The 25,274-nt window shown below is 35.3% G+C and overlaps 1 protein-coding gene across 3 annotated transcripts in view; it reads left to right on the plus strand.

Moving 5' to 3' along the window:
- CFAP61 (cilia and flagella associated protein 61) overlaps nucleotides 1-25,274 on the plus strand; it is a 343,664-nt gene that overhangs the window by 205,958 nt on the left and 112,432 nt on the right. For all 3 annotated transcript variants that reach the window (XM_072634555.1, XM_072634556.1, XM_072634557.1), the window contains 2 exons: nucleotides 2,137-2,305; nucleotides 18,266-18,440. In XM_072634555.1, the coding sequence (XP_072490656.1) occupies nucleotides 2,137-2,305; nucleotides 18,266-18,440 (344 nt within the window). The remainder of the gene's footprint in view (nucleotides 1-2,136; nucleotides 2,306-18,265; nucleotides 18,441-25,274) is intronic.

The following is a 25,274-nucleotide window of genomic DNA, read 5'->3' on the forward strand; positions in this document are numbered from 1 at the left end:
TGCTCAGGGAAATCACTTTGGAAAAATACATACTTCTCCCTCCCAAGGTTTGCTTTCACCCATCTGCTGAATAAATCAATAAAATTCCAATATTTTTTTTTTGCTGGGAGTAAAGGAGGGAGTTAGATTTTTTTTTCACTTCAAAAGTCACATTTTAAAAATGAAAAATGCCTTTAATTCAGTCTATTGACAATCTATCAATTATCACACTCAAATATCTTTCCTTTCTCTTCTGAAAAAACACCTAAAAATTAATGCCTTTATGTGCCAATTCTCATCACACAAACTCTCAAGCTTAAGCTATTAAATATGCATTCTGACATTATCAATAATACTATCATTAAGAATAGTATTACCTTAGCCTTCTACAAATTTCCCCTGGTAGAATTTATCTTTGAGTGAAGGCTCATGAAAGTAATCCTCATACACTAAATGTATTTAAAATTTTCTCACCTCATACAACCTGCTATAATATTGCTAATATGAAAGAAATGGTACAATAAATATGGATAATCCCTTTAGGATTTCTTGTGAATATATAACTAAAACCAACATATTTTCTATTTTCATATAAAAGTAAAAAACTTTTCATAAGGGAATTTTTGCTCTAATATGTATTATTTTCCTATGATCCAGACATATCTGATATTCTTTTCTCATTAAAAGAATTTTTGTGCATGTTGTTTCATCCCCCTATGGCCTTCACAGAGAGAGATACAAAGGAAAGAACTGCATTACTTTTCACAGTCTTTACAATCTACCTAATGTGCTTCCATTACTAGGATTCTGTTTGAGCTTAGAGAACAGACTAGTACCTCTACCATCCAATGCGTGGATCAAAAAGAAAAATGTTCATCTATTACCCCATTAGGATTCTGTTTACATATCTTTTTGTATAAAAAGAATACTCATAAACATGATTATATAATAATATCATCCATAAAGATTACATATATTTTATATGTGTGTATGTATACATGCTTGCATATGTACATATATACACATACACACATATACATATGTGTGTGTATTTATATCTATCTATATAAGCCTTTTCATATACATTATCTCATTTGATCCTTCTCACAATGTTGGGAGGTAAGTAGGGCAGGTTTCACCCCCACTTTATAGATGAGGAAATTGAGCCTTAGAAAGATAAAATAGTTTCACTAAAGTCACATGTTTAGAAAGTGACAGAACTGATAGTTCTTGTTTGCTTGTTTTTGTGGTTGTTGTTGTATTATTCTGAAGGCACAATCAAATTCAAAGTGGACTTGGAATCACAAGGTCTAGATCAAGTCCTAATTCTTCCATTTATAATGTAACTGTTCTATATAATGTAATTAAAATATAATAGTTCTAAGACAACAGACAATACAAATATGAAGCATCTCCTGCCTTTGAGGAACTTACATTCTACTTTTAATTTTTGAGAAGTATTAATAAGTAGAACAGGATCCCAAAGGTACCTAGGACTATGAGCCTTGTCTTTGGGACTCTGCAAAGCAATTATCTTCCTCTAGCTTCCATTTCCTTAGAGACTGGTCACCTCATTTAAAATGCCACATTATTCTAACCTAAAATAGAGGTTGCTAGGTGGTGTAGTGGATAGAATTATGGGCCTGAAACTCAGGAATATTTGAATTAAAAAATTAGTTCTGTGACCCTGGGCAAGTCACTTCTCTCTGCTTCAGTTTTCTTAACTATAAAATGAGGATAATGAAAGCACCTACCACCCAAGATTGTTGTTAGGACCAAATGAGATAATACTTATAAAATGCTTGGCATATAGTAGGCACTTAAATGCCTACTATATCCTCCTAAAATCGGAAAGAAAATTTCCACAGTTATGGAGAAAAAGGAGAGGAAAGAGTATAGTTGGCATGCATTAGTTACTTTAAAAATCCCTGTTGTGGAATGGTCCAAAGCCGGGAGGGATAATTTAGCTTTAGCTTGAGGATATCAATTTGTAACTAAGTGTTTCATAACGAATAATCTTTTAGTATGGGCTCTGGTAAACTCACAGCAAGAAAACAGACTTGAACCACTAGGGGACCTCAACCAACCCACCAGATGTCTAATTAATGCCTGCTGTCAGCTGCTCAAATGTCACTTATGGATATTCTTTCTTCACAGCCACTGTTTTAATGATAAAGATTATGCATTGATGTCACTTTGTTCCTGGGTTAATGTTGTGGTTGGTAAAATGATTGGCATAAACAGAGCTGCCAAGCACGTCATTCTTTCCAATGAAAAGATAGTGCCATATGACCACCTCATCCTCTGTACTGGGCAGCAATACCAGGTAAGGCTGTGCTGTGCACGTAGGGCAGAAACCAACATGTTTGATGATTACCGTGATTAACGATTAATCCATTTACCGGGGCACACACTCCTCATGTAAAGAGCATCTCCTCTTGTCTGTGGATGGTGACAGCTGCTGTTCTGTGTCTTTAAAGCACTCTTAAAGGCATACTCGTGACCAGAATTGTATCCTGAAACCCTCTTCTCATCACATTCCAACAAAAACATTCTGTTCAAGGATAAAAATGATAACAAGTTGGAGAAATGTCACTCTTTAATCTGTTGACTAAAAGACTAACATTTACTGATCTTTTTATCAGAATTCAGACATAACCAGGCATGCATTTGGGGTAAGTTAATGCATGTCTGAAGTCTGTTGCACTTGGATTGCATAATGTGGCTCTCCCCAACCTGTCCAGTAGGAATACTTAGCTACCTTTAAACATTACTTGTGTTTCACTTCTTTCACTAATAGCTTTTATTCCTTTATAAATAGAGTTTCAATTTTGAAAGGTTATAGAGGGAGTTTTTTTCTTGAGAAAAGGATAAAAAATAAACTGGAAAAATATTTGAAATTTAAACATTTCTATTTCTTTTGATGTCTCCTAACCATACAGATATTTTACTTTCTTTCTCTTCCTTTCTCCCTGCCTATGTTTCAATTTATTTTCTGCAAATTGTGCATCCTTCTCCAATGTAGAGTTCCCTGCCACTTTGGAAGAAGCTCTGCATGGACAAAATGGCCAGGATGTTGATTGAAATGAGCATCTGCCCATGTGTGTCCAGCTGCCCTTGTAGCATTAGCTTGTGGCACATTAAGCTCTTGCCATTTTTACAACTGGAAAAAATAAATGGAAAAGTGATCAACAGTGTTCCAATTTAATTTTTCCCCAGGATATGAGAATTAAAGGTAACCAGAGTGATGTGGAAAGGGCAGTTGAATTCATGAGGGAATTTATCTTTTTTTTTAATTGCTTCTTTTCCTTCTCTTTCATTTATCTAGTGACCAGGCCCCAGGATTGTGAATGTTTAAATGGCTTCCTTTAACAATATAAATTTATAATTTGCAAAATTTAAACTAGTATGCTGTAACCTAACTTAGTCTCAGAGAGCTGCCCGAGTTTTAGAGAGAAATTTAGTGCCTTGCCCACGGTCTTATAGCTAGTAAGTATAAGGATAGGATTTTAGCTTAGGTTTTCTTGAGTATGAAGTCCAGTTTTCTATCTTTTAGTCCATTAGTGACAAATGCAAATAGAAAAGGATCCCTGCTGGTGCAGACTGACCTAGTAAACCACAAATTAATGTTATCTATGTGGTATTGTATTTTTATTTATTTCACTAAATATTTCCCAATTATATTTTAATCTGATTCAGGCAGCATCAGGAAATTGTGTTGGCTACCTGCAGGTGGCCATTTTGACCAATTTGCCTAAGCAATGCTAAATATTACAAGTTGTTATAAAATGTAACACTGCTTAGGACATGACAAGATTTTTTTTTTAAATGGTGAAGTCAGAAACCATATCGTTCTTAGTGCACCTTTAAAAAAAAAAAAGTAGCCTGTTTTGTATCCCCATACAGATATTTTTAGAGGGGGATAGAGATGAGAAGAACTAAGAGATATGAGAAAGAAAAGTGGAAACCTTTCAATTAACTTAATTCTTTCTGGATTCAATAGGATATGATTATGGCAGAAAATGGCACAACAAAAGTTGTGGTAACCAAATCTTATTTCTTGGATTCATGAACAAAGAAAGTTAACAAAGAAGAGTCATATTTTCTTTGGTTGAGAGGGGTATAAAGAAGAATTTTCTCTAATGGATATGGAAGAAACAATATAATTCTGCTTCCTCAGGTGGAAAGAAGAACTAATGGCTATAGAGATTTTGATGACTGAGCATGTTTACAGAGCACATTTGTTAGGCATATCCAAGGACCTATATTTTTTATTGATGTGGCCTAATAGGTAAGGGTAGGTTAATAAAGGTAAAGGCACTTCTTGCAGGTAGGTGATGAACATGATTAAAGGTGAGATAGCTACCAAAAGAATCACACTGAGGAATTGAGAGGTAGCATGGAATAGTCAAAAGACCCATTCTCTAGTCTCAACATTACAATTAACTTAGCACGTGGGCATGTCAAGTCCCTTAGCCTCTCTGAGCCTTAGGTTTTAATCTATAAATGAACAAATGTAATAATATGCTCTGAAATTACCTATAGACCAGTAAGCTTGTCTTTGACTCCTGGCAAAATTCTAGAATATACTGTTAATGGTTACACATATACATATACATATATACACACATATATATATATGTATGTATGTATGACTATGAGCCTAACTTTGTGAACAAGATGCAAAGATTCAGACCCAAAGAAAAATTGTTAATAGTTCAGCTTGAAAAGTAGAATGTAGTAGTAGTAGAATATAGTAGAATGTCCCATGTATCTGTGCTTGGCCCTGTACTATTTTGTATCAGATTTATGGATTACACAAAACTGGGATATGACAAGTTAACAAACTTAATGACAGTCAAGAATGAAAAATATTTTGGTAGGTCAGAACATTTTTGTCAAATATAACAGGAAGAAATTTAATTAGGATAAATATAAGTCTTACACTTTAGTTCAAAAAGTCAGCTTTACAAGTACAAGGCAGAGTAGGCAAAAGTAGGTTGTAAACTCAATAGTGTGTCCTGGTCAGATCATATCCTAATTCATATACTCTATTCTCGATGTGACACTTTCACGAGGAATCTAATAATCTAGAATACATGAGGAAAAAGGTGACCAGGATAAGGGAGCATCTTAGAGCATGTTATATGAAAAATGGTGAAAAGAAATGTGGATGGTGAGTCTGGAGAAGACTTAGGGATAGTCATGGTAAATATCTTCAAATATTTTTAAGAGTTATCATGTAGGAGAGGGATTAAACATGTTCTTCTTGTCAACAAAGGACAAAACTTAAAAGAAATGGGTCACAGTTACAGAGGTAGATTTCAGTTTGATATAAAGATATACTTCCTTACAAAGCTATGAAAAAGTAGAAGGGGAAAGGGGAAGTCAAGACAGTTGATTCACAGGAAGAAGTTCAGCCTAGCTACCCCACCAAGCTTCTTCTATGAAGATCTAGAAATGCACTAAAATGAATTCTGATCAGAAAATCCAAGAAAAGCTATAGTGAGTCATTTTTCCAGGCCAGGGTGACTTAGAGAGAAAGGCAAAGGTGTCTGTGGACACTAGGGACAAGATCTGACTATAAGTCCATCCCAGGGACTAAAACAGATATGAGACTAGACACCAGGAGATGAAGCAACAGAGCAAGAATAAATTCCAGGGGATCCCTGAACTAGGACAGGGCAGAGGAATGAGTGCTATCTGATAGCTCTGTCACCTACTACCCTATTCTGGGTCAAACTGAAGAGGCATTCTGCACATAGAAGTAGTGAAAAGTATAAACCATAACTGTGTACTGAGCAAGCAACAAGTTCAGAAGCAAATAGTAATTCTGATACTGGGAACAGAATCTAAAATGAAGCCTGCAGCTTGGTCACTCTGAGACTTCAGTGAGTTACTAAAATGGACAATCAGGGACAATTCAATAGACCCAAAGCTGGGTCAGAAATGTGTAGAGCCCAGTCCAGGAAGGCAATGAACAGATTTGACCCATATCACAACATTTTGGGAGTGCTAAAAGCTTTCAGGCTCCAAGTTAGAGGTGTGTGAACAGTAGAAGGATATAAGAGGACAGCTCAGGCCTAGCACTAGCATAAAATCCAGAGTCAAGACATAAGCTACAAAAATGAACAAAAAGAATCCCACCATAAAGAGCCATTATTTGTATTCAAGGCACAAATCCACAAGAAGAGAATATCACAAAAGTATCTACAAATGAAGCCTCAAGGAAAAATTCAGCATGACCATGAGTCCATCCAGAATTCCTAGAAGAGTTTAAAGAAGATCTAAACAAAAGAGCTAAATTTATTTTTAAAACTAAATGATATAACACAGGGGAAATGGTAAAAGAAAGGAGAGGAATGGAAGAAAAACAGGAAAAGAGAATTAACAGCTTGGGAAAAAAGGTAAAAAGTCTTACCCAAGGAAATAATTCCCTTAAAGTTAAAACTGAACAAATAGAAGCTGATTTTGTTGGGCAACAAGAAATATTAAAACTAAATAAATAACTTGAAAAAAAGAAAATGTGAAGTATCTCAAAGTAAAAACAATTGATCTGGAAATAGATCAAGGGAAGATAATTTAAGAATCATTTAGATTACTTGAAAGCCATAACAAAAAAAAGCCCCTAAACATAATTTATTTTAAAATAAAACTTCTCTAATCTCTGAGAATCAGAAGGCAAGTTAGAAATTAAAAGAATGCACTGGTTGACACTTGGAAAATGATATCAGAAGGAAAAAATTCACATACACATAGTTTGGTACAGAAATACATTTTACTTAACAGAGAATAAAGGAGTCAAAGGAATGGAGAAGAGGTATAACATAATAATAGAGGGAGTAGTCAGAAGTACAGCAAAACAAAGAAGGATTGGGAACAAAGAGAAGTATAAGAGGATAAGACAGAGGGAAACAGACAATAATCACAACTGTGAATATGAATAGGATAAACTCAGTCATTAAATGGAAGAGGATACAGACCAAATTAGAAAGTAGGATCCAACAATATCTTGTTTTCAAGAAACACAGTTGAAATAGAAAGATACACACAAGGTTAAAATAATCTTTTATTTTTCAACTGAAGTAAAAAAAAGGCAGAGGTAGCATTTGTGATCTTAGGCAAAACAACAGTAAAAATAGACCTAAGTAAAAGAGAAAAACTATATTGTACTAAAAGGTACTATAATCGATGAATAATATCCATACTAAACACACATATACCAAATGGCACAGCTTCTAAATGGTTAAAAATGAATTACATGGAGAAATAGTAAAATAATAATAGTGGATGATATAAATTACTCTCCTTAAACCTAGACAAATCTAAATGAAAAATGAATAAAAAAGGCAATGAAGAAGTTAAATAGAAAAGTTATGCATGATAGACTACTGAAGAATATTGAATGGAAATAAAAAGTTGTATAGCTATTTTTTTAACTTTGCATGACACCTTTACAAAAACTTGACTATTAGGACACAAAAATCTCACCAAAAATGCAGAAAAGCAGAAATATTAAATGTACATTTCCCTGAGCATTCTGCAATAAAAATTATATTCAATGAAGGATCTTTGAAGCATAAATTAAAATTTAATTGGAAACTAAAATAACAATCCTAAAGAATGGGTAGGTCAAAGAAAAATCATAACAATAATTTCATTAAAGATAATGTAGCCATGAAAATGATATTCCAAAATTTTGGGGATTCAGCCAAAGCAGTATTTAGGGAAAAAAATCATATCTATAACACTTTCAATAGCAAAAGAAAGGCCACACCAACTAATTGGGCATGTAACAAAAAAGAAAATAAACTAGAAAAACAACCAATCAAAAACCTTCAACTAAACACCAAAAAAAATCTTAAAAATCAAGGGAAAGATTAAGAAAATTGAAAGCAAAAAATATCCATTGAATTAATAAAATTAGGAGCTGGTTCTTTGAAAAAAAGTAATGAAATGGAAAAGTTATTAGCTAACTTCATTTTTTAAAAGAAGAAAAAAAACCTAAATTACATTTACCAAAAATACAAAGGTAAATTCATAATGAATAAAGAAGAAAAGAAATTACTAAGAGTTATTTTACTCAACTCTATGCCAATAGAACCAAGAATCTAAATGAAATGGACGTTTACAAAAATATTACTTACTCAGATTAACAAAACAGGAAATAGAGCACTAAACTTACTTTATCTCAGAAAAAAAGAAGTAGCACAAACAAAAATCAGGTTTCGAAGGGGAAAAAACAGAATGAAAGTGAATTTTACCAAATCAAAGAACAATTCTTTCCACTCATACATAAACCAGAAAAAAAAAAAGAAACAGTTCTACCCAATTCCTTCTATGACACAAATATGATTTTGATACATAAACCAAAGAGAATCAAAACAGAAACACTATAGATCAATATCCTAATAAATATTGATAAAAATTGTAAATACAGTATTAGTGAGGAGATTATAGCAATATGTCATAAAGATAATACATTGTGGTCAGGTTGAATTTATTTCAGGAATGCGGGACTGGTTGAATATTAGGAAAGCTACAATCATAATTGACTATATTAATAAGAAAATCATCTTATTATATCCATAGGTACAGAGAGCTTTTGATGAGACATAACATCCATTCCTGTTTTATTTAATACTAGAAAGCATGGGAATAAATGTCACTTTATGAAAAAAGATAAGTAGTATCAATCTAAAATCAAGAGCAAGTACTGAGGATAAGCTAAAGGCCATTCCATTAAGCTCAGGGGTAAAGAAAGGATGTCCATTATAACCATAACTATTCAATATAGTGTCAGAAATTCTACCTGTAGCAATAAGACAAGGAAAGAAATTGAAGTAATAACTATAAACAAAGAGGAAAAAATTTTATGTTTTGCAGATATATTGGTTTACCCTGAGAATCATAGTGAGTTAACTAAAAAACCTCATTAGGACAATGAACAACTTTACTAAAAGTTGTAGAATATAAAACAAAACACACAAATTTATAAGCATTTTTGTGTATTGATAACAAAATCCAGCAGGAAGAAAAATTGTATTTAAAATAATGAAGAGGGGTATAAAATACATATAAATCTTCTTGTCATTTTTACACACTCAGGAACTATATCAAAACAATTGTAAAATAGCCTTTGCTCATATAAAGACAGATCTGGATAACTATTAATTCCCCATCAGTAGACCAAATCAACATAATAAAAATGATCATACGGTCTAAACTGATTTAGATAGTATTCAGTGCCATACCGATAAAATGACCAAAGGATTACTTTATAAGAAGAGAAAAAATTATAAAATATCTGGAAGAACACAAAGTCAATAATGTAAAGGGAATTAATGAAAAAAAAAGTGTGAAGGAAGGGGATCTAGTAATACCAAATCTCACACTATACTACAAAGCTATAATTATCAAAACAAGTTGGTACCGAGAAAGAAATACATTGTTCATTGAAAAATATTAGATGCACGATATACAGAAGCAAATGCATACAACAGACTAGTGTTCACAGGAGGTAAAATCAACAGTTTTGATTACATACATTTTAAAAAATATATTTTTTGTACAAACAACACCAATGCAGCTAAAAGTAGAAAAGAAGCAAGGGGAGTGGGGCCATAAATCTTTGCAGTAAACTTCTCTGATAATAGTGTCACTTCTAAGATATATAGGGAACTGAGTCAAATTTATAAGAATTAAATTCATTGCCTAATCAAAGGATGGGCAGTTTTCAGAGGAAGAGACACAAGTCATCAGTAGTCATATTGATTGAAGAAATGATGTAGAACACCACCAGTTAGGGTATTGAAGAGGTAATTTTTGTTCAGATTAGATTAGATGACTCATGAAGTCCTTTTTAATACTGAGATTCTGGGATTATGAGGTATTTCTTAGGATTGTCATCAGTCAGAATTAAAAAAGACACTGATTATTAAAGAACAGAATGATGTAATCTGGAAAGACCTTAGTTAGGAGTCAGGAAGCTTGGCTTCTAGACCTAACTGTGTCACTCATTACTCTGTATTACTGTATTACTGTAAGTCATTTGACCTTTCTGAGAGTCAGTTTGCTCATTTGTAAAATCAGAAGATTGGACTAGATAATCTCTAATTTATAGTTCTTTTATTTTAATTTTTAATTGTTTTTAGTTTTCAACATTCACTTTTATAAGATTTTGTGTTCCAAACTTTTTTCTCCCTCCCTCCCCTTCCCTAGACAACAAGCACTCATATATGCTATGCATATACAATCATATTAAATATATTTCTACATTAATCACGTCGTAAAAGAAGAATCAGAACAAAAGGGGAAAACCACAAGAAAGAAAAAAAGAGAAAAATACTATGCTTCAATCTTCATTCAGACTCCATAGTTCTTTCTTTGGATGTAGCATTTTCCATCATGAGTCTTTTGGGATTTTCTTAGATCATTGCATTGCTGAGAAGAGCTAAGTCTATCATAGTTGGTGTTTGCACAATGTTGCTGTTACTGTGTACAATGTTCTTCTGGTTCTGCTCACTTCATTCAGTATCAGTTCATGTAAGTCTGTTCAGATTTTTCTGAAATCCACCTGCTCATCATTTCTTATAGCACAATATTATTGCATTACATTCATATGCTACAACTTGTTCAGTCATTCACCAATGGATGGACATTCCTTTAATTTCCAATTCCTTGACACTGCAAAAAAAACTGCTATAAATATTTCTGTACATATGGGTCCTTTCCCCTTTTTTATGGTCTCTTTGGGATACAGAACTAGAAGTGGTATTTCTGGTTCAAAAGGTATGCACAGTTTTATAGCCAGTTGGGCATAGTTCCAAACTGTTCTGCAGAATAGTTGGATCAATTCACAACTCCACCAACAATGTAGTTAGTGTTCCAATTTTCCCACATCTTCTCCAACATTTATCATTTTTTTTTTGTCATATTAGTCAATCAGATAGGTGTGACGTGGTACCTCAGAGTTGTTTTAATTTGTATTTCTCTAATCAAAAGTGATTTAGTGCATTTTTTCATATGACTATAGATACTTTAATTTCATCTGAAACCTGCCTGTACATATCCTTTGACCATTTATCAAATGGGGAATGACTTGTATTCTTATAAATTTGATTCAGTTCACTATATATTTTGGAAATTAGGCGTTTATCAGTGACACTGGTTGTAAAAATTATTTCCCAGCTTTCTGATTTCCTTCTAGTTGTAGATGCATTGACTTTTTTTTGTGCAAAAACTTTTAATGTAATGCAATTAAAATTATTCATTTTGCATTTCATAATGTTCTCTATCTCTTGTTTGGTCATAAATTCTTCCCTTTTCCATAGATCTGACAGGTAAACTATTTCTTGCCCTCCGTATTTGCTTATGGTATCACCCTTTACCTCTAAATCATGGACCCATTGTGACCTTATCTTGGTATGCAGTGCAAGATGTTGGTCTATGCCTAGTTTCTGCTATCCTATTTTTCCATTTTTCCCAGCAGCTTTTCTCAAATATTGAGTTCTTATCCCAGAAGTTGGAGTTTTGGGGTTTATCAAACAGTAGATTACTATAGTCACTAACTATTGTGTCTTGTATACTTAACCCGTTCCACTGATCTACCACTCTATTTCCTAGCCATTACCAAGTAGTTTTGATGATTGCTGCTTTAAAATATAGTTTTAGATCAGGTATGACTAGGCCACCTTCCCTTGCATTTCTTTTCATTAATTCCCTTGATATTCTGGAACTTTTGCTCTTCCACATGAATTTTGTTATTATTTTTCCTAGCTCTATAAAATAAATTTTTGGTACTTTGATTGTTATGGGACTAAATAATTACATTAGGTAGAATTGTCATTTTCATTATATTAGCTTGGCCTTTCTAATCTTACTTTATTATTTCACCAAGTCCTACCTTTCTCCATTGTCTTTAAGTGGTGGTATAAAATACAGGTTATGATATGCTAAATAAGTCTGGTTGGGTGGTTTAAAATATCTGAAAATTGTCAGAGGTCTGAGAGAATTTGAGTCCCCAAACTCTGACACAGATACCCCCAAAGAGAGAGTAAATTATTCCAAAAATACTGTCATAATAACAAGAACTAACATTTATATAGCACTTATTATGTGCTATTGCTAAGCCCATTACAATTATTATCTCATTTGGTCTTGACAACAACCCTGGGAGGTAAATGCTGTTATTGTCCTCATTTTCCAGATGAGGAAACTGAGGTAAAATAGCTTTTGAAAACCTATGTTCATCATTGCTACATTCCTTTGGTGTTTTCTGTGCTCAAGACTTCAGGAAGTCAGCAACAGAACCCAATACATAAGACCTCCTGAGGGACATCACAAGGGAATACTCCTAAACACAAAGAGAAATCCACCCAGGAATAACTGATATTTATTGAGGACGTTCTATTTTCTCCCTATCATCAAATACTGCAAGGTTCTGCGTAAACATAAGAGTTAATTTCCAGACATCAGCAATGGAAATCCCACTAATTCTTACTGATATTTTTGACTTCAAAACCATGCCCAGCAATTAAGCCGCTTCACCTTCCTGTTGTCTTTGTGTCTCTTTTTATGTGCATTTGTATTCCTAGCATTTAGCACAATGCCAGGCTCATAGTAAGCACCTAATAAATACTGATTTCCTCACCCTTATTGCAGCCAGGCTCACTATGGGAAAGAGACTCCAGAATTGCTGATTCTAGCTGCTCCTTTCCTTCCCCCACTGCTCAGCTGCACTACCTTCCATACTGTGCTAACAACACAGCTTATCTACTCTTGAACTACCTTCTCCAGTAATTGAGAGCTTATTCATGCTATGTATAATTTCAAATCTTTCCTGTGATTCTTTTCTTTCCTTTACCCTCACTGTGAGTTGCCAAGCCTTATTGATTTTACCTCCACAACTCATCTCATATTTACTACCTCACCTGTTCATAGAGTCTCTACCTTATTAGTCCTGATCACATTTTGCCTGTACTATTGTAGTAGTATCCTAGTTGCTTTCCATGTTTGTAGTCTTTCTACACTCCAAGTCATCCTCCACATCACTGCCAAATTAATATTCCTAAAATACAGATCTATCCCAGTAGGTTTGGGGAAGATACTAGGTTCTCTTAGCTGTTTTCCTTACCATTTAGCAGCATATGCTCCCTAAATGGGTAATTTTGTTGCATGGAATCAGAAAGATGAAAAATAATATGCATAAAATTTATGTGCTTGAAAGCCAAAAATATTAGAAGGAAATTTTGAGGTACCTGTGATTGACCTTCAACATCACAGCAGAGTAGAGAAATACAACTGCTGATTGCCTTACCCTCCTAATTAAAGATACACATACACATACATACACACACGCACGTATAATATGTATATACACTATGGATTCTCTGGAGGCTGATCCTACCATTGTCCTCAAGTGGGATATAGGACTATAAAGAAAGCAATCATTAAAAGAGAGAAGTTTTTTATCTTTATATTCAGAGGAGGTTTGACCTTTTCATGTGGGCAGCAATGTCCTTATTCATGGCTTCTAAGATCTATGTCATGAAATTAGAGAACAGGCTTAAATGTAACATTTTTAGTAATTCCCTATGTTAATAGGCTTGAAACCTGGAGTCTGTGACCCCCTTATTTTTATATTTCTAGCACTAAGGGAATAAGAGGCCAACTTCTCTGCACTGTGAGCCATTATCAAAACAGGCACTCACCATATTGTTGCCAAGCAGTATGGACACCAGGTTGGCATAGCCCATAGCAGCTCAAAATTCCTGAGCTCAAGAAAGCTGATAGTGACAGTTTCACGGTCACTGGGATTATAAGCTTGTTCTACCATGCCTAGCGGCTCCTTGGAGTTTTGGCTGAGGTATGTAAGGTTAGTAAATACCAAAGAAACAAACAAAATGAAGGAATGAAATAATGACAGCATCAGTCTGTTCATAGCTGAAATAAATGACAACTCATTAGTGTTAACCAGTCACCAAACTTCAAACTGTTATAGTTACGTGAACATATTAATGTTAATTTTTGTATTATACTTCATGTCTTGACAGTATCTTGCATCTTGATCCCATATCCTACAATCTATAAGATGGATTAGGTGGGGATTTTCAAAATTGTCCAATCTACAAGAAAAACCCCTACTGAGGCAGAGTTCTGAGCCAATGGCACTTTATTAAAGGGTCCATGGTCCCTGCTAATGAAGTGGGCCTCAGATCTTTCTCATGATCTGAGATGCCCCCTTCCTTCAGGGCCTTAGTTTTATAGTGCTTGTTACCCCAGGCAATACCAGCAGAACAGTCCAAAAAGACAGAGTCTGATTGGTGGATAGACCTTACCCTTGACCCTCTAGGAGGGTCTACACAAAATACAGAATCCCATTGGTTGACAAATAGGCCAGTGAGCAGACCTTAACAGAGCTATCTTGACCTTCCAAGAAATCTACCAAAGTCAATAAACAGGCTCATGGGGTTGGAGAGCAGATGTCAAAACATCAACATGGGCTAACAGGCCAGTAGAAGGACAGGCAGCCAGGGTCATCTATTGGCTATGTGCTCATGGTCATCTTCTCATGTTGGTTAATAGAGAGATGACAAGAGGTGGAGGGAGGTGCAACAAAAATAGCTGAGAGACTTTCCGTGTAATTGAGTCACCTCTGTCACACTGGGTTTGGTTACAATATGGTTCCCAGTTACCTGTAACATTCTGTCTCCTACTCCTGTTCCCTTATATAGGCAGTCTCCCACATCTGGAGTGCACTCCAGCTTTCTTTTCCCACACAGGGCTTCTCTATCTTAACCAGGTTGGAAGTATAGCAGCCATTCACAGTCTTCACCCTACTACTTATCAGTATAGGAGCTTTGACCTGCTCCAATTCCAACTTTGGCAACCTAGTGGCCCTCATTCCCAATGATACACCATGTTGTGAAGGATTTAGGGTGAACACACGCTTAACTTTAGCTCACTATTTCTTAGAACTCATGAGCTTCAGCAATCTGTCAACTTCAGCCTACTTGGTAGCAGGAATTTCAAGTGTGCACCATCATACTTGCCTGACTACACCTTGTCTTCATCTCTGCCTTCTAGAATCTGTATCTTTCTTCAAAATTCAAGGTTTATCTGGTTCCCCAATTTTTAGTGTTCTCTCCCTATTTAAACTACTCTGTACAACTGTATTTATTATGCTTTGTATTTATCTGTGTACATTGTACCTCTCTCTCCCCAAACCCCAGTAGAATGGAAACTCCTTGAAGGCAGAGACTTTTTCATTGCTGTCGTATCTCCAATTCCTATCATAACACCTCACACACATTTGACACTTAATAAATGCTCATTAAAGTGAATCAAATTGAATAGAAGTCCCAAACAAAGAGGGTGTCATTTTGATTAGCTAATTAACAATTTTGACTAGAAACATCCTCTTGGTGCCAGAAAACACTCTAATTGGAAGAGATAGTATGACTTGAGTTTCATAATTACAAAATACTCGTACTCTTAACATTACTTATTATTAATACTATTTCCATGTGTATACTTCCACAGCCCCTTCTCCACACAGGGGCCTTCACATATTACTTGAGTTCTACCAAGCTCTTTCTGGACAGTTTACTTTGGATGCAGTCTTTCAACTCTTACTGCCAAATTTGTCTGTCTGCCTTAACAATGGGGGATGCCATCCTACAGGCATGAAAAATTAGGCATTCAGTGAAGTTTTCCCTACTTCTTTATACCATAGTAATGGCCAAAAAGAACTACATGAGTGCTAGCCCATGTAGGAATTGCATAGATTGTGGGGAAGGTTATTGTACCTCTTACAACTAGACTAAACTCATTTTCAGTTTAGACTTTGTTTTTTGTTCTTTTCCCCCTGACTTTTTATATCTGCACTACACCCATTGTTTGGAAGGGGAATGCACTGAGAGTTTTATAAATTGAAAGGCTGTTCATTTATTCTTCATGATGATAATTTTCTGTGAAGGACTTTTTTTTTTCTAGTTCATTAAAGCATGACTTACTAAAGTGGTGTGATATGACTAAAATTCCATTTTCTTCCATGCTATCAACCTCTTTTCTGTTCTTCATGATAGTTCCATTTATATTTCAAAACTCTAATATCTTATGGTCACTATTGTGCACACTTTTCATTTTAATAAAAGCCACCAGTCTACTTTTGTAAGGAATATTAAGACTATAATGAGAAATATAGGTCCATTTTGTAAGAAAGAAAATCATCTCTAATTGCACCTTTTAAAAAGATATATTTTTGTGGTTATGTTCAGAAAATAGGTATTTTCCACAAATAGAACTTGTTGACATTTTAGTAATACCAAAAAGAACCATGAGAATAGGTTGTATCTTGGATTCAAACTCATTTAAAATAATTATTTAATTTCACACCTCAAAAAATCCTTTTTCCTTATTAATTTAAAGAAAAATTTAAGACTGTTGTTCTAATTCATTGAATTGTAGTTGCACAGAAGGTATATACAAAAATTCTTTTTGAGGAATTTTGTGAGCATACTGAGCAACATTTCCCTCCCTTAGACAATTTATAATAATAAGAGCATATTTTAATTGTCCCATCGATAAGAGGAATGAGTGTTCTTTCCTCTCTGCTAAGCTGAAACAGAGTTATATTACCCCTAAAGTTTACAAGACAGGAAAGAAGTTGACAAACATGTTTCTCATTATTTCCCCTGGGTTCACTTGCTTGATTCTCTACATCTTAAAGACTTTTGTCTGCATTTTCTGTATAAGGGAGAGATGTCTTTTGTTGCTTCCTCAACTGTGACCAACAATCCCAGGTTCAGCTGCTGCAGAAATTACAAGGAATAAATATCCCTATAGACTCCCCCAAACTTTCCATTCAACTGAAAATCAGCATGAGTTCACTTGAATGTTGAGTTTCCTTTTTCAAACAGTAGTCAACAAACCAAGATACTGAAATCATTTCTTTACCTAATTCCAAAAGATCTTTTATTTTTAGACACAGCCATTTCATACTCCCTAATCCATTTTCCTGAGGGTGCTTATATATAGGTAAAAGGATGTGGTCCCTTTGTTCAGGATTGCCCCACTTGTCTTTACAAATAGGTAGGGGGCTCAAAAGAGGATGAATACCTGATATACTTTGACATGGCAGACATGAGGTTACCATCTTAAATACCACAAGTCAACTTGCTTTGGTTCTAAGACCTTTATTTCCATCCAAATCACAGCTGCCCATGGGGACAACAGTGGAGCAAATATTTAAGAAAAAAGAAATTGACTTTAATACTATTTTTTAAGGGACTAAGATGCCACATTCAGCTGCTGTGGCAGTGAGCACCTCAGCAAAGGACTGGGAAGTTATACCTGTCAGCTGCAGATGAGAACAGTCATAGACAAAACTGTAGTTCTTCAGTGCTTTTCTCCACCCCATCCCTTTGTATCTCCCAGGCAGTTATGCCTGTTTCCTTATTCAAACTTGCTTGCATTGTGTCCCATCTCCTTTGTGTTTCCCTTTGTTAAAAAAAAACAAAAACAAAAAACTAATTGGTGCTGGTGTGTTAATGGCTATTAATCTGTTAGCTATATTAGGCTTCCCAGGTAACATAATTGCATTTTAATGGGAGCCTTCAGGAAATGGTGTGCGAATGCTAACAATGATGAGAATTTCAGATGCCAAGGAGGTCAATGGGGGAGACAGGAAGTCTTTTTCATTCCCTCCAAATGTTATCAGGTAGTTAGTGAGTAACTGCTTAGGGAAAGGACCAGCTCTGGCTGGCAAGTCAGAGGGCAGTTAGGGTGCTGGACCTGATGTCAGGAAGACCTGAGTTCAAATCTGTCCTAGTGAACTTAGTAGTTGTATGACCTTAATTAAGCAAGTCACTTAATCTCAGTTTCCTCAACTGTACAATGGGAATAATAACAACAACTCCCTTCTTGCAGGGTTGCTATGATGATCAAATGAGACATCTGTAAAGCATTTAGCACAGAACTTGGCATATAGTAGGTGTTATTTAAATGTTTATTCCCTTCAATACCCTCCCCCCCCCCAAAACAAAATACCACACATTGCAAAGTTTTGTAGAGTTTTGTAGATAGTAGGTGCTAAATGTTGGTTGCATTGAATTTTCCTGAGCTACAGCCTCCCCCTTCTTTTTAGCTTGTCACTAATCCCCCTCTTCTGTAAAGGGTTATTAATGGAGGAGCATACCTATGCCAACCATTCTTCGTGTCCCGTCTGCTTAGGATGACTATGTCATCACTCAGCATACTGTTTTTCTTGATATGTTTGCCTCAGGTCCCATGTCCCACAGGAGCTGACATCACTAAACTGTTGACTAACAGAGAGATCGAGAAGGACGGCAAACAAAGATACACTGGCAAAATCCCTTCTAATCTTTTCACTCTCAACGATGATGAGGACTGTTTAAGGGCACTGAAATGGATAAACGAGAACTTTATTTCTTCAGAAGGTAAGGATTTTTGTAACTATAAACATTTTCAGAGCAGTGTTTTATTTCTATAATGAGTCTCATTCTTCATCTAGTTCAGCATATAATTACTGCCTAATTAATTCCAAGCAAATCTTTCATCTGTCATGCTTTGTTTTCCAGATTAATTTACAACTTGTTGTCATTTTTGGACACCCAGAATGTTTGCTGGGGGAAAAAGGCTTGAGATAGTTTAATTATCTATAATTATTATATGCCACAAAATGAATATCCTAAGAGCAAAGCTTGGCTAAAATCATTAACTAATTAAAGAATAATTTAATAAGCAAACATGTTTAGCAATTATATGAAAAATATGTCTCCTTTTCTAAAGCTGAAAAGAACTAGAAAAAAATAGGTCTAAATGAGGAGAGCTTTTTTTTCCCATTCAAAATCCATTGTCCCCTTCTTTAGTGTTATCTATAGAGTCCTTCACACAGGTGTACATATTCAAGTTGCATACCACTTTTTGTGCTGAAATGGACACATAGAAATATGTACAAATGCATCCATCAATTGTTCTCTCTTACCTTAGATTTCATTGAAATTTAACTAAATACAAATGCCAATGAGAATTCAGTTAATTATACTTTTTGTCTACGTGGTCTAAGGATCCAAAAAGTGTCTAAAAAGTGGGGGTGTGGAGGGGGAAATACAATATTAAAAGAAATACAACCACCTACTTTTGATGAGTAATTTAAAAGGAGTCAACAAGAAATGAAAATTTATGTGCCATATCTTTGAGCTTTCGTTTTTGAATTTTTCAGAATACTTTAGTCACCCTTAATCCTTGTCCTATGACCTACAAGTATACAAATACTTGGATGAATGCTGTAAACAAAGAGTATGGGACAAATAATTATTAATTTTATCAAAGTCAAGCTGAAGAATATTCTATATGCTTGTCTAATTGTTAAAAAATCACAATTTATTAAAATCAATGGCCTAATGTATAAAGTATATCTAACTTGTGCCTGATCTGGGAATTCAAACTTAGAAGGAAACTTAAAGGCATTGAGACCAACCCTATCATTTTATAAATGAGGAAATGGGGAAACTGATGCCTAGTGAGGTTATTTTCTTTCTCATATATATAGACTCATGTATATGTGTGCAACACATGTATGTAATATATATGTATACACACATATGAATGCATGATAGAGATAACTAGGTAGCCAGGTGCTCTGTTTCAGTCTCTCTCTGTGCAAATACACACACATATATACATACATGTACATAATATGTGTATTATATGTATTGTGAATATACATATTTATATTCAAATACATGACAAGGACAGCTGAGTGGCAGAAAGACTCACCACCCCTGGGGCTACTTTGCTTTCCTCTTTTGACTGTCTCTCTGTTGAGTTGACCCAGAACTCAGCTAGACTTGCCTATTTACATGGTTTGAACAGGCTGACTATTCCTTACAGTGAGATGGAGGACCACTAGGCCTCACCATCTGCCCTGCCTCTATGCCCAGCAGATCCCTGGTACTGTTATATGACCTAATGTTGTCCCTAAGGACCCCTGGATCTTCCTTGCCTCAACACTGTGCACTATTAAGACTTCTGGACCCTTCCACTGCCTTTCAATTGATCTTATATATGTTTCTTTCCCAATTAGAGTTTGAATTTACTGACAGCAGGGTCTGTTTTGTTTGTTTTTTTTAAAATTTGTATCCTCAGTGCTCTGCAAAATCTATGATACAGAGTAAAAACTTAATAAATGCAGTTTGTTGGAGTTTTTTGTAATTCATGCATGGTTCTATATGCTTGTCAGATGGGAAACTGACAGAGCTTCTTATTAGGAAAGTGAAACACTTCTATGGGATCATGGAAGATCTAGTGTGTAATCTAATATTCCTATATGTTTCGCTAACATGGAATTAAGATCTCCATCCTAGAATTTACAGAAGCTGAGGATTGAGTTGTTTAGGACTTTAAGGAAGCGCTGGTGTGGATGTTAAAAGTAAGATTAAAACCCTAGTCTCCCTGGCTTCAAGTCCAGCACTCTGTCTATTATGCCATAAGCTCTGGTTCTGGCCAGAGAAATCCTGCCTCTTTCATTTATTGCCTGTGTGCTTCTGAGCAAGTTGCTTAGCTTCCTTGGGACTCAATTTCGTCATCTGTAAAATAAAGAGGTTGGACTAAGTGGTCTCTAACATCCCTCTCAGCTCAAAATCTATGATCCTTTGATTTCTCCCATCATTGCTTCCTTTTCTCTCATCTCCATTCTCTCCTTATCCACTTGCCCTCTCTCTCTAATATCTACAAACATAGCCATATATCCCTTCCCTTGTCTCTACCATTCCCTCAAGTTATCATCCTCTATCTTTTCTCCCTTTCAGAACAAACTCCTATAAGGGCATGGTCTATACTCACTTCCCATTCATCTGTGAGTTCCAGAAAACTCCAAGTTCCTGATTTCCCCAAGAATTCTAGTATACTTCCATATGGATCCCAATAACATAGATTGTTTCCCTTCAAGAAAAGAAAATAAACCAAAGGGGATTGAGAAATGAGCTGGAGACAAGATCTCCATTCTGAGTTCTTACTTGGTCCTCTGAGCCCCTACACTTTCTGCCACTGCCTTGGAATGTCAGGGGATGTATAAAAGCAAAAGATAAGTATGAGAAAAACGGCTCTCTAGTTCTTTTATTCAGGCTGGACCATCTAACTCACTTTGATTATTTGTGGGGTTTGTCAAAATATTGCAGTCAAGCTTCTGTCCTTTGATCCTTGGATTATAAATGATCCTTCTACATCAGTATTGAAAAGAAGATGGGGTTGTTGTATAGCTTTTAGGAATCTCTTAAGTATAATATACTATTGAGATAAGAGCAGCTAGGTGGTGCAGTGGATAGAGCACCAGTGCAGGAGTCAGAAGGATCTGAGTTCAAATCTCACCTCAGATACTTGACACTCACTAGCTGTGTGACCTTGGGCAAGTCATTTAACCCCAACTGCCTCATCCAGGGTCATCTCCAGTCATCCTGATGAATATCTGGTCACTGGATTCAGATGGCTCTGGAGGAGAAGTGAGGCTGGTGACCTGCACAGCCTTCCTTCACTCAAAACAAAGTCAAGTGCAAGTCATGTCATCATTTCTCTGATGGCATGGTCTTCTTCGGCAATGAAGGATGAACATACGTATTGAGATAATACGATTTGGTACATTGCACAAGGACTATATCTTTCATAGCTTGCTTGATGTACTAGTCTTGTCATCTATAAATAATTCTACCTGAAATTCAAATTATCAATAAAATGGAAAACAAAGAAAATTCAAGGAATGAAACAAATAGTATTATTTTTAAATGCTTCTTTCCTTTGTAGTACATATCCTTAAATAAGACATTCCTCCTTCTCCTTAATACTCATTTGGGGAGTGCTTACTGTGTTCAAGGCACTATGCCACAGTTCTGAATTACCAAAAGATATATGACTGTGTCCTTAGGTAACTGACATTTTCTTTGAAAACTCTCCCCCTTCTCTCTTTCTCTGTATGTATGCATATATGTACACATGTATATGTATGAGTATATACATACACATACATATATGTGTATATATGAAGATAATATACACATACGTGTATATATAAACAGATAACATGAGGTAGTTATGATATGTGCCAAATGAATATTATAGACTATTAGTGCTATAAAAAGTCATGAGAGGAAGAGTCTGATGTGAATTTAGGTTTTGGGTAAGGCTTGGGTAAGGAAATAGAAGAAATTAGCTTAAGCTGGCTAGGATTTAGCATGGACAGAAGTGAAGGGAAAGGGTGCTCCAGGCAGGGGAAATAATGGAAGCAAAATATGGAGAGAATAATGAAGATAGCACAGGGGGGCATAATAAGCAGATCAGTTTGGTTGGGACATCAGATTCCAGAAAGGAAGTAGTTGAGCAAGTGGCTGAACTGGTATTAAGGAGCTGCCATGTGTGATTGCCATGTGAGGAGTGTAATCTTTATTTCACATTCTATGACTATTGAAGGTATTTGAACAGAGGAGAGTTTTAGGAAGATGAAAAATGGATTGATTAGAGAGATTGGAAGCAGGGAGACCAAAAGATATGAGGAAAATGAGGGCCTGGCTTAATGGTAGTGGCAGTAGAAATTCAAAGGTAATATTTGTTGGGTGCTTTTATTTGGGCAGTCCTTTTAGCTGTAGTTTTTTTAAAAAATAATCTTATTGTCTCTATGCATACCTCTGGCTCTACTTCCAAGCCATTATTAAGAATTATGTATCCAAAGCTGATTACAGCATTTAAAAAAGGCCGGTCAAAGCTATATCTAGTACTACCAGAGTGTCTAAAAAACAGAAAAGTAACATAACTGCTGAATCCTTCTATGATCAAGAGGTTAGAAATAATGTTAGGACCTTGAGAGCTACTATATTGCTGTTGCACTACTTCTCAATCCCAGCTTTCTCCTCAAGTCAGTTTAATAACACCTGAGAAATGCCTTCTGTTGAGTAGACATTTTTCATTATAGTTCATTTTTTTTCTCCTCAATACCATTCTATCCTTTTCTAAATACAATGATTTTTTTTTAAATCAGCAATTTCCAGACCTTTATCTCCTGGCTGAATTTATCTACTTCTGTCCAAGCACATTCTTATCCTTTAAGTATCTTTAAAGGTAGAATTGAAACTGCCAGTCTCTCAATGTATTCTACCAGTTAAAAATATATATAGAGAGAGAAATGCCATATACCAGGAATTCCCTATACCTCTGATACTTCAGAATCAATCCCAGTTCCTATCCTATGAATGAGCATAGACACTCACAATCTCTACCCTATCGTCTGCTCTATAGTTTAAAAATCTCAAAAATCAATTGTTGCTTTGTGCTGGAATCAACAGATAGGAATGAAATCTTTTCCAGAGGCGTAAAGTTGAGGTCGGTGTACGTTAGGTAGGTAGACAGGAGATGATAGATAATAGAGCTAATAGATACAGAGATTGATAGATGATTGATTATAATAGACATAGACTGATAAATGATAAGTGATAGAGATGATCAAGAGATATAATCAAGAGACTATAGATGGAAAGATAGATGGTAGATAAAAGCATGATGGATAATGGAGAGATCCAGATGACTGAAATATACATAGTAGAGATATCTAGATGATAGACAGATGAGTAAATTAATCATTTATTAAGTGCTTACTTTGTTAAGCACTCAGCATAGAAATAAAAGCAAGCAAGAGAGTCCCCAACATCAAGGAACTTACATTCTAATTGGAAAAGACAACACAGAGAGGGGAGCTGGAAGGAATGAGGAAGGGATTAAACTATTTGAATGGTTGCATTGTATGTTGAAGATGGCCTAGGCTGCTATTTTAAATATTTCCAAAAACATATACAACATATACTGTGGAGTTCACCTTGGAGTTTTTCTGATAAAATCAAGCAGCCTAATACACTGTAACATTTTATGACTATAATTGAAACTAATTGAAATTCATCTGCTATTAGCTCTGTACTTTCCATGAAAATGAAAAAAATTGGATGGAAGTAAGGTAAAAAAAATAAAACTGCTTTAATGGCTTGAAATGGATCAATTATTTTCATCTTTAGCTCAATACAGTTTACTGCCTTATTAAAAGCATATTTGTAGGGAAAATATAACATTAAAATTCCAGTGCATGAATCACCAAGGAAAGCCTTTGTTGCCATGTCTAATATATTCTTTTTTCTTCATTTTTTTGCAAAGCATAATGAAACAGGCCATATTAAGGTCAAATAAGTCTTATGTTTCAACTTGCAAAAAGAAAAAGGAGATTCATCAACTTGTGAACATCAAATAGTTTTAAAGTTTACAGTGTTAAGTGATTCAGTTGTTCTAAAATGTTAATTAATTCTTTAGTGTTAATATGCTTATTCAGATAAAGTACTGAACAATTAGAGCATTTCTAGAAATTTGGCATAGGAAAAGTCAGTATAACTACTTGCAAAACAAATTAATATTCACTAATATTCAAAATAACAGAACTTCTTAGTGTGCATCAATTTCATGTGATCTTAGGATTAGAGCCAGAAGTGACCTTAGAAATTATCTGGTCCTACTTTTTCATTTTATAGAGGAGGAAAATGAGACCCACAGAGGTAAATTGATTTGTTCAAGGCAGTAAGTGTGTGTGTGTGTGTGTGTGTGTGTGTTCGTCCTTTGTTGTTGAAGAAGACCATGCCATCAGAGAAATGATGACATGACTTGCACTTGACTTTGTTATGAGTGAGGGAGGGCTGTGCAGGTCACCAGCCTCACTTCTCCTCCAGAGCCATCTAAATCCAGTGACCAGATATTCATCAGGATGACTGGAGATGACCCAGGATGAGGCAACTGGGGTTACATGACTTGCCCAAGGTCACACAGCTAGTGAGTGTCAAGTATCTGAGGTGAGATTTGAACTCAGATCCTCCTGACTCCTGTACTGGTGCTTTATCTACTGCACCACCTAGCTGCCCTTCCAAGGCAGTAAGTAACAAAGCCAGGATTCAAAGATCTTAGGAAAGTTAAAACATTTGTATATTTAGCTTGTTAAACTAGTAGGTCCCTCATTGAGCTAGATATTGTATTTTATAATTCTCCATCTTTACCACTCTTTCTTCTTGACCCTGTCCTTCACCCTCAATGATTTCTATATCCCCGCTTTCTCTCTCAATCCACTTTTTCTATTCTAACTTCACTTCCTTTCCTATTTAGTCTTGACTCAATGATCAGTTGTCCTCTCTTCTTGAATTCCTCTGTCCTCAGCCATCTGCCATTGCCTCAACAATAATATTGGACCCTGGTATTGC

Source organism: Notamacropus eugenii, chromosome 1 (genome assembly GCF_028372415.1).
Source record: "Notamacropus eugenii isolate mMacEug1 chromosome 1, mMacEug1.pri_v2, whole genome shotgun sequence".
Classification (NCBI taxonomy): Eukaryota; Metazoa; Chordata; class Mammalia; order Diprotodontia; family Macropodidae; genus Notamacropus; species Notamacropus eugenii.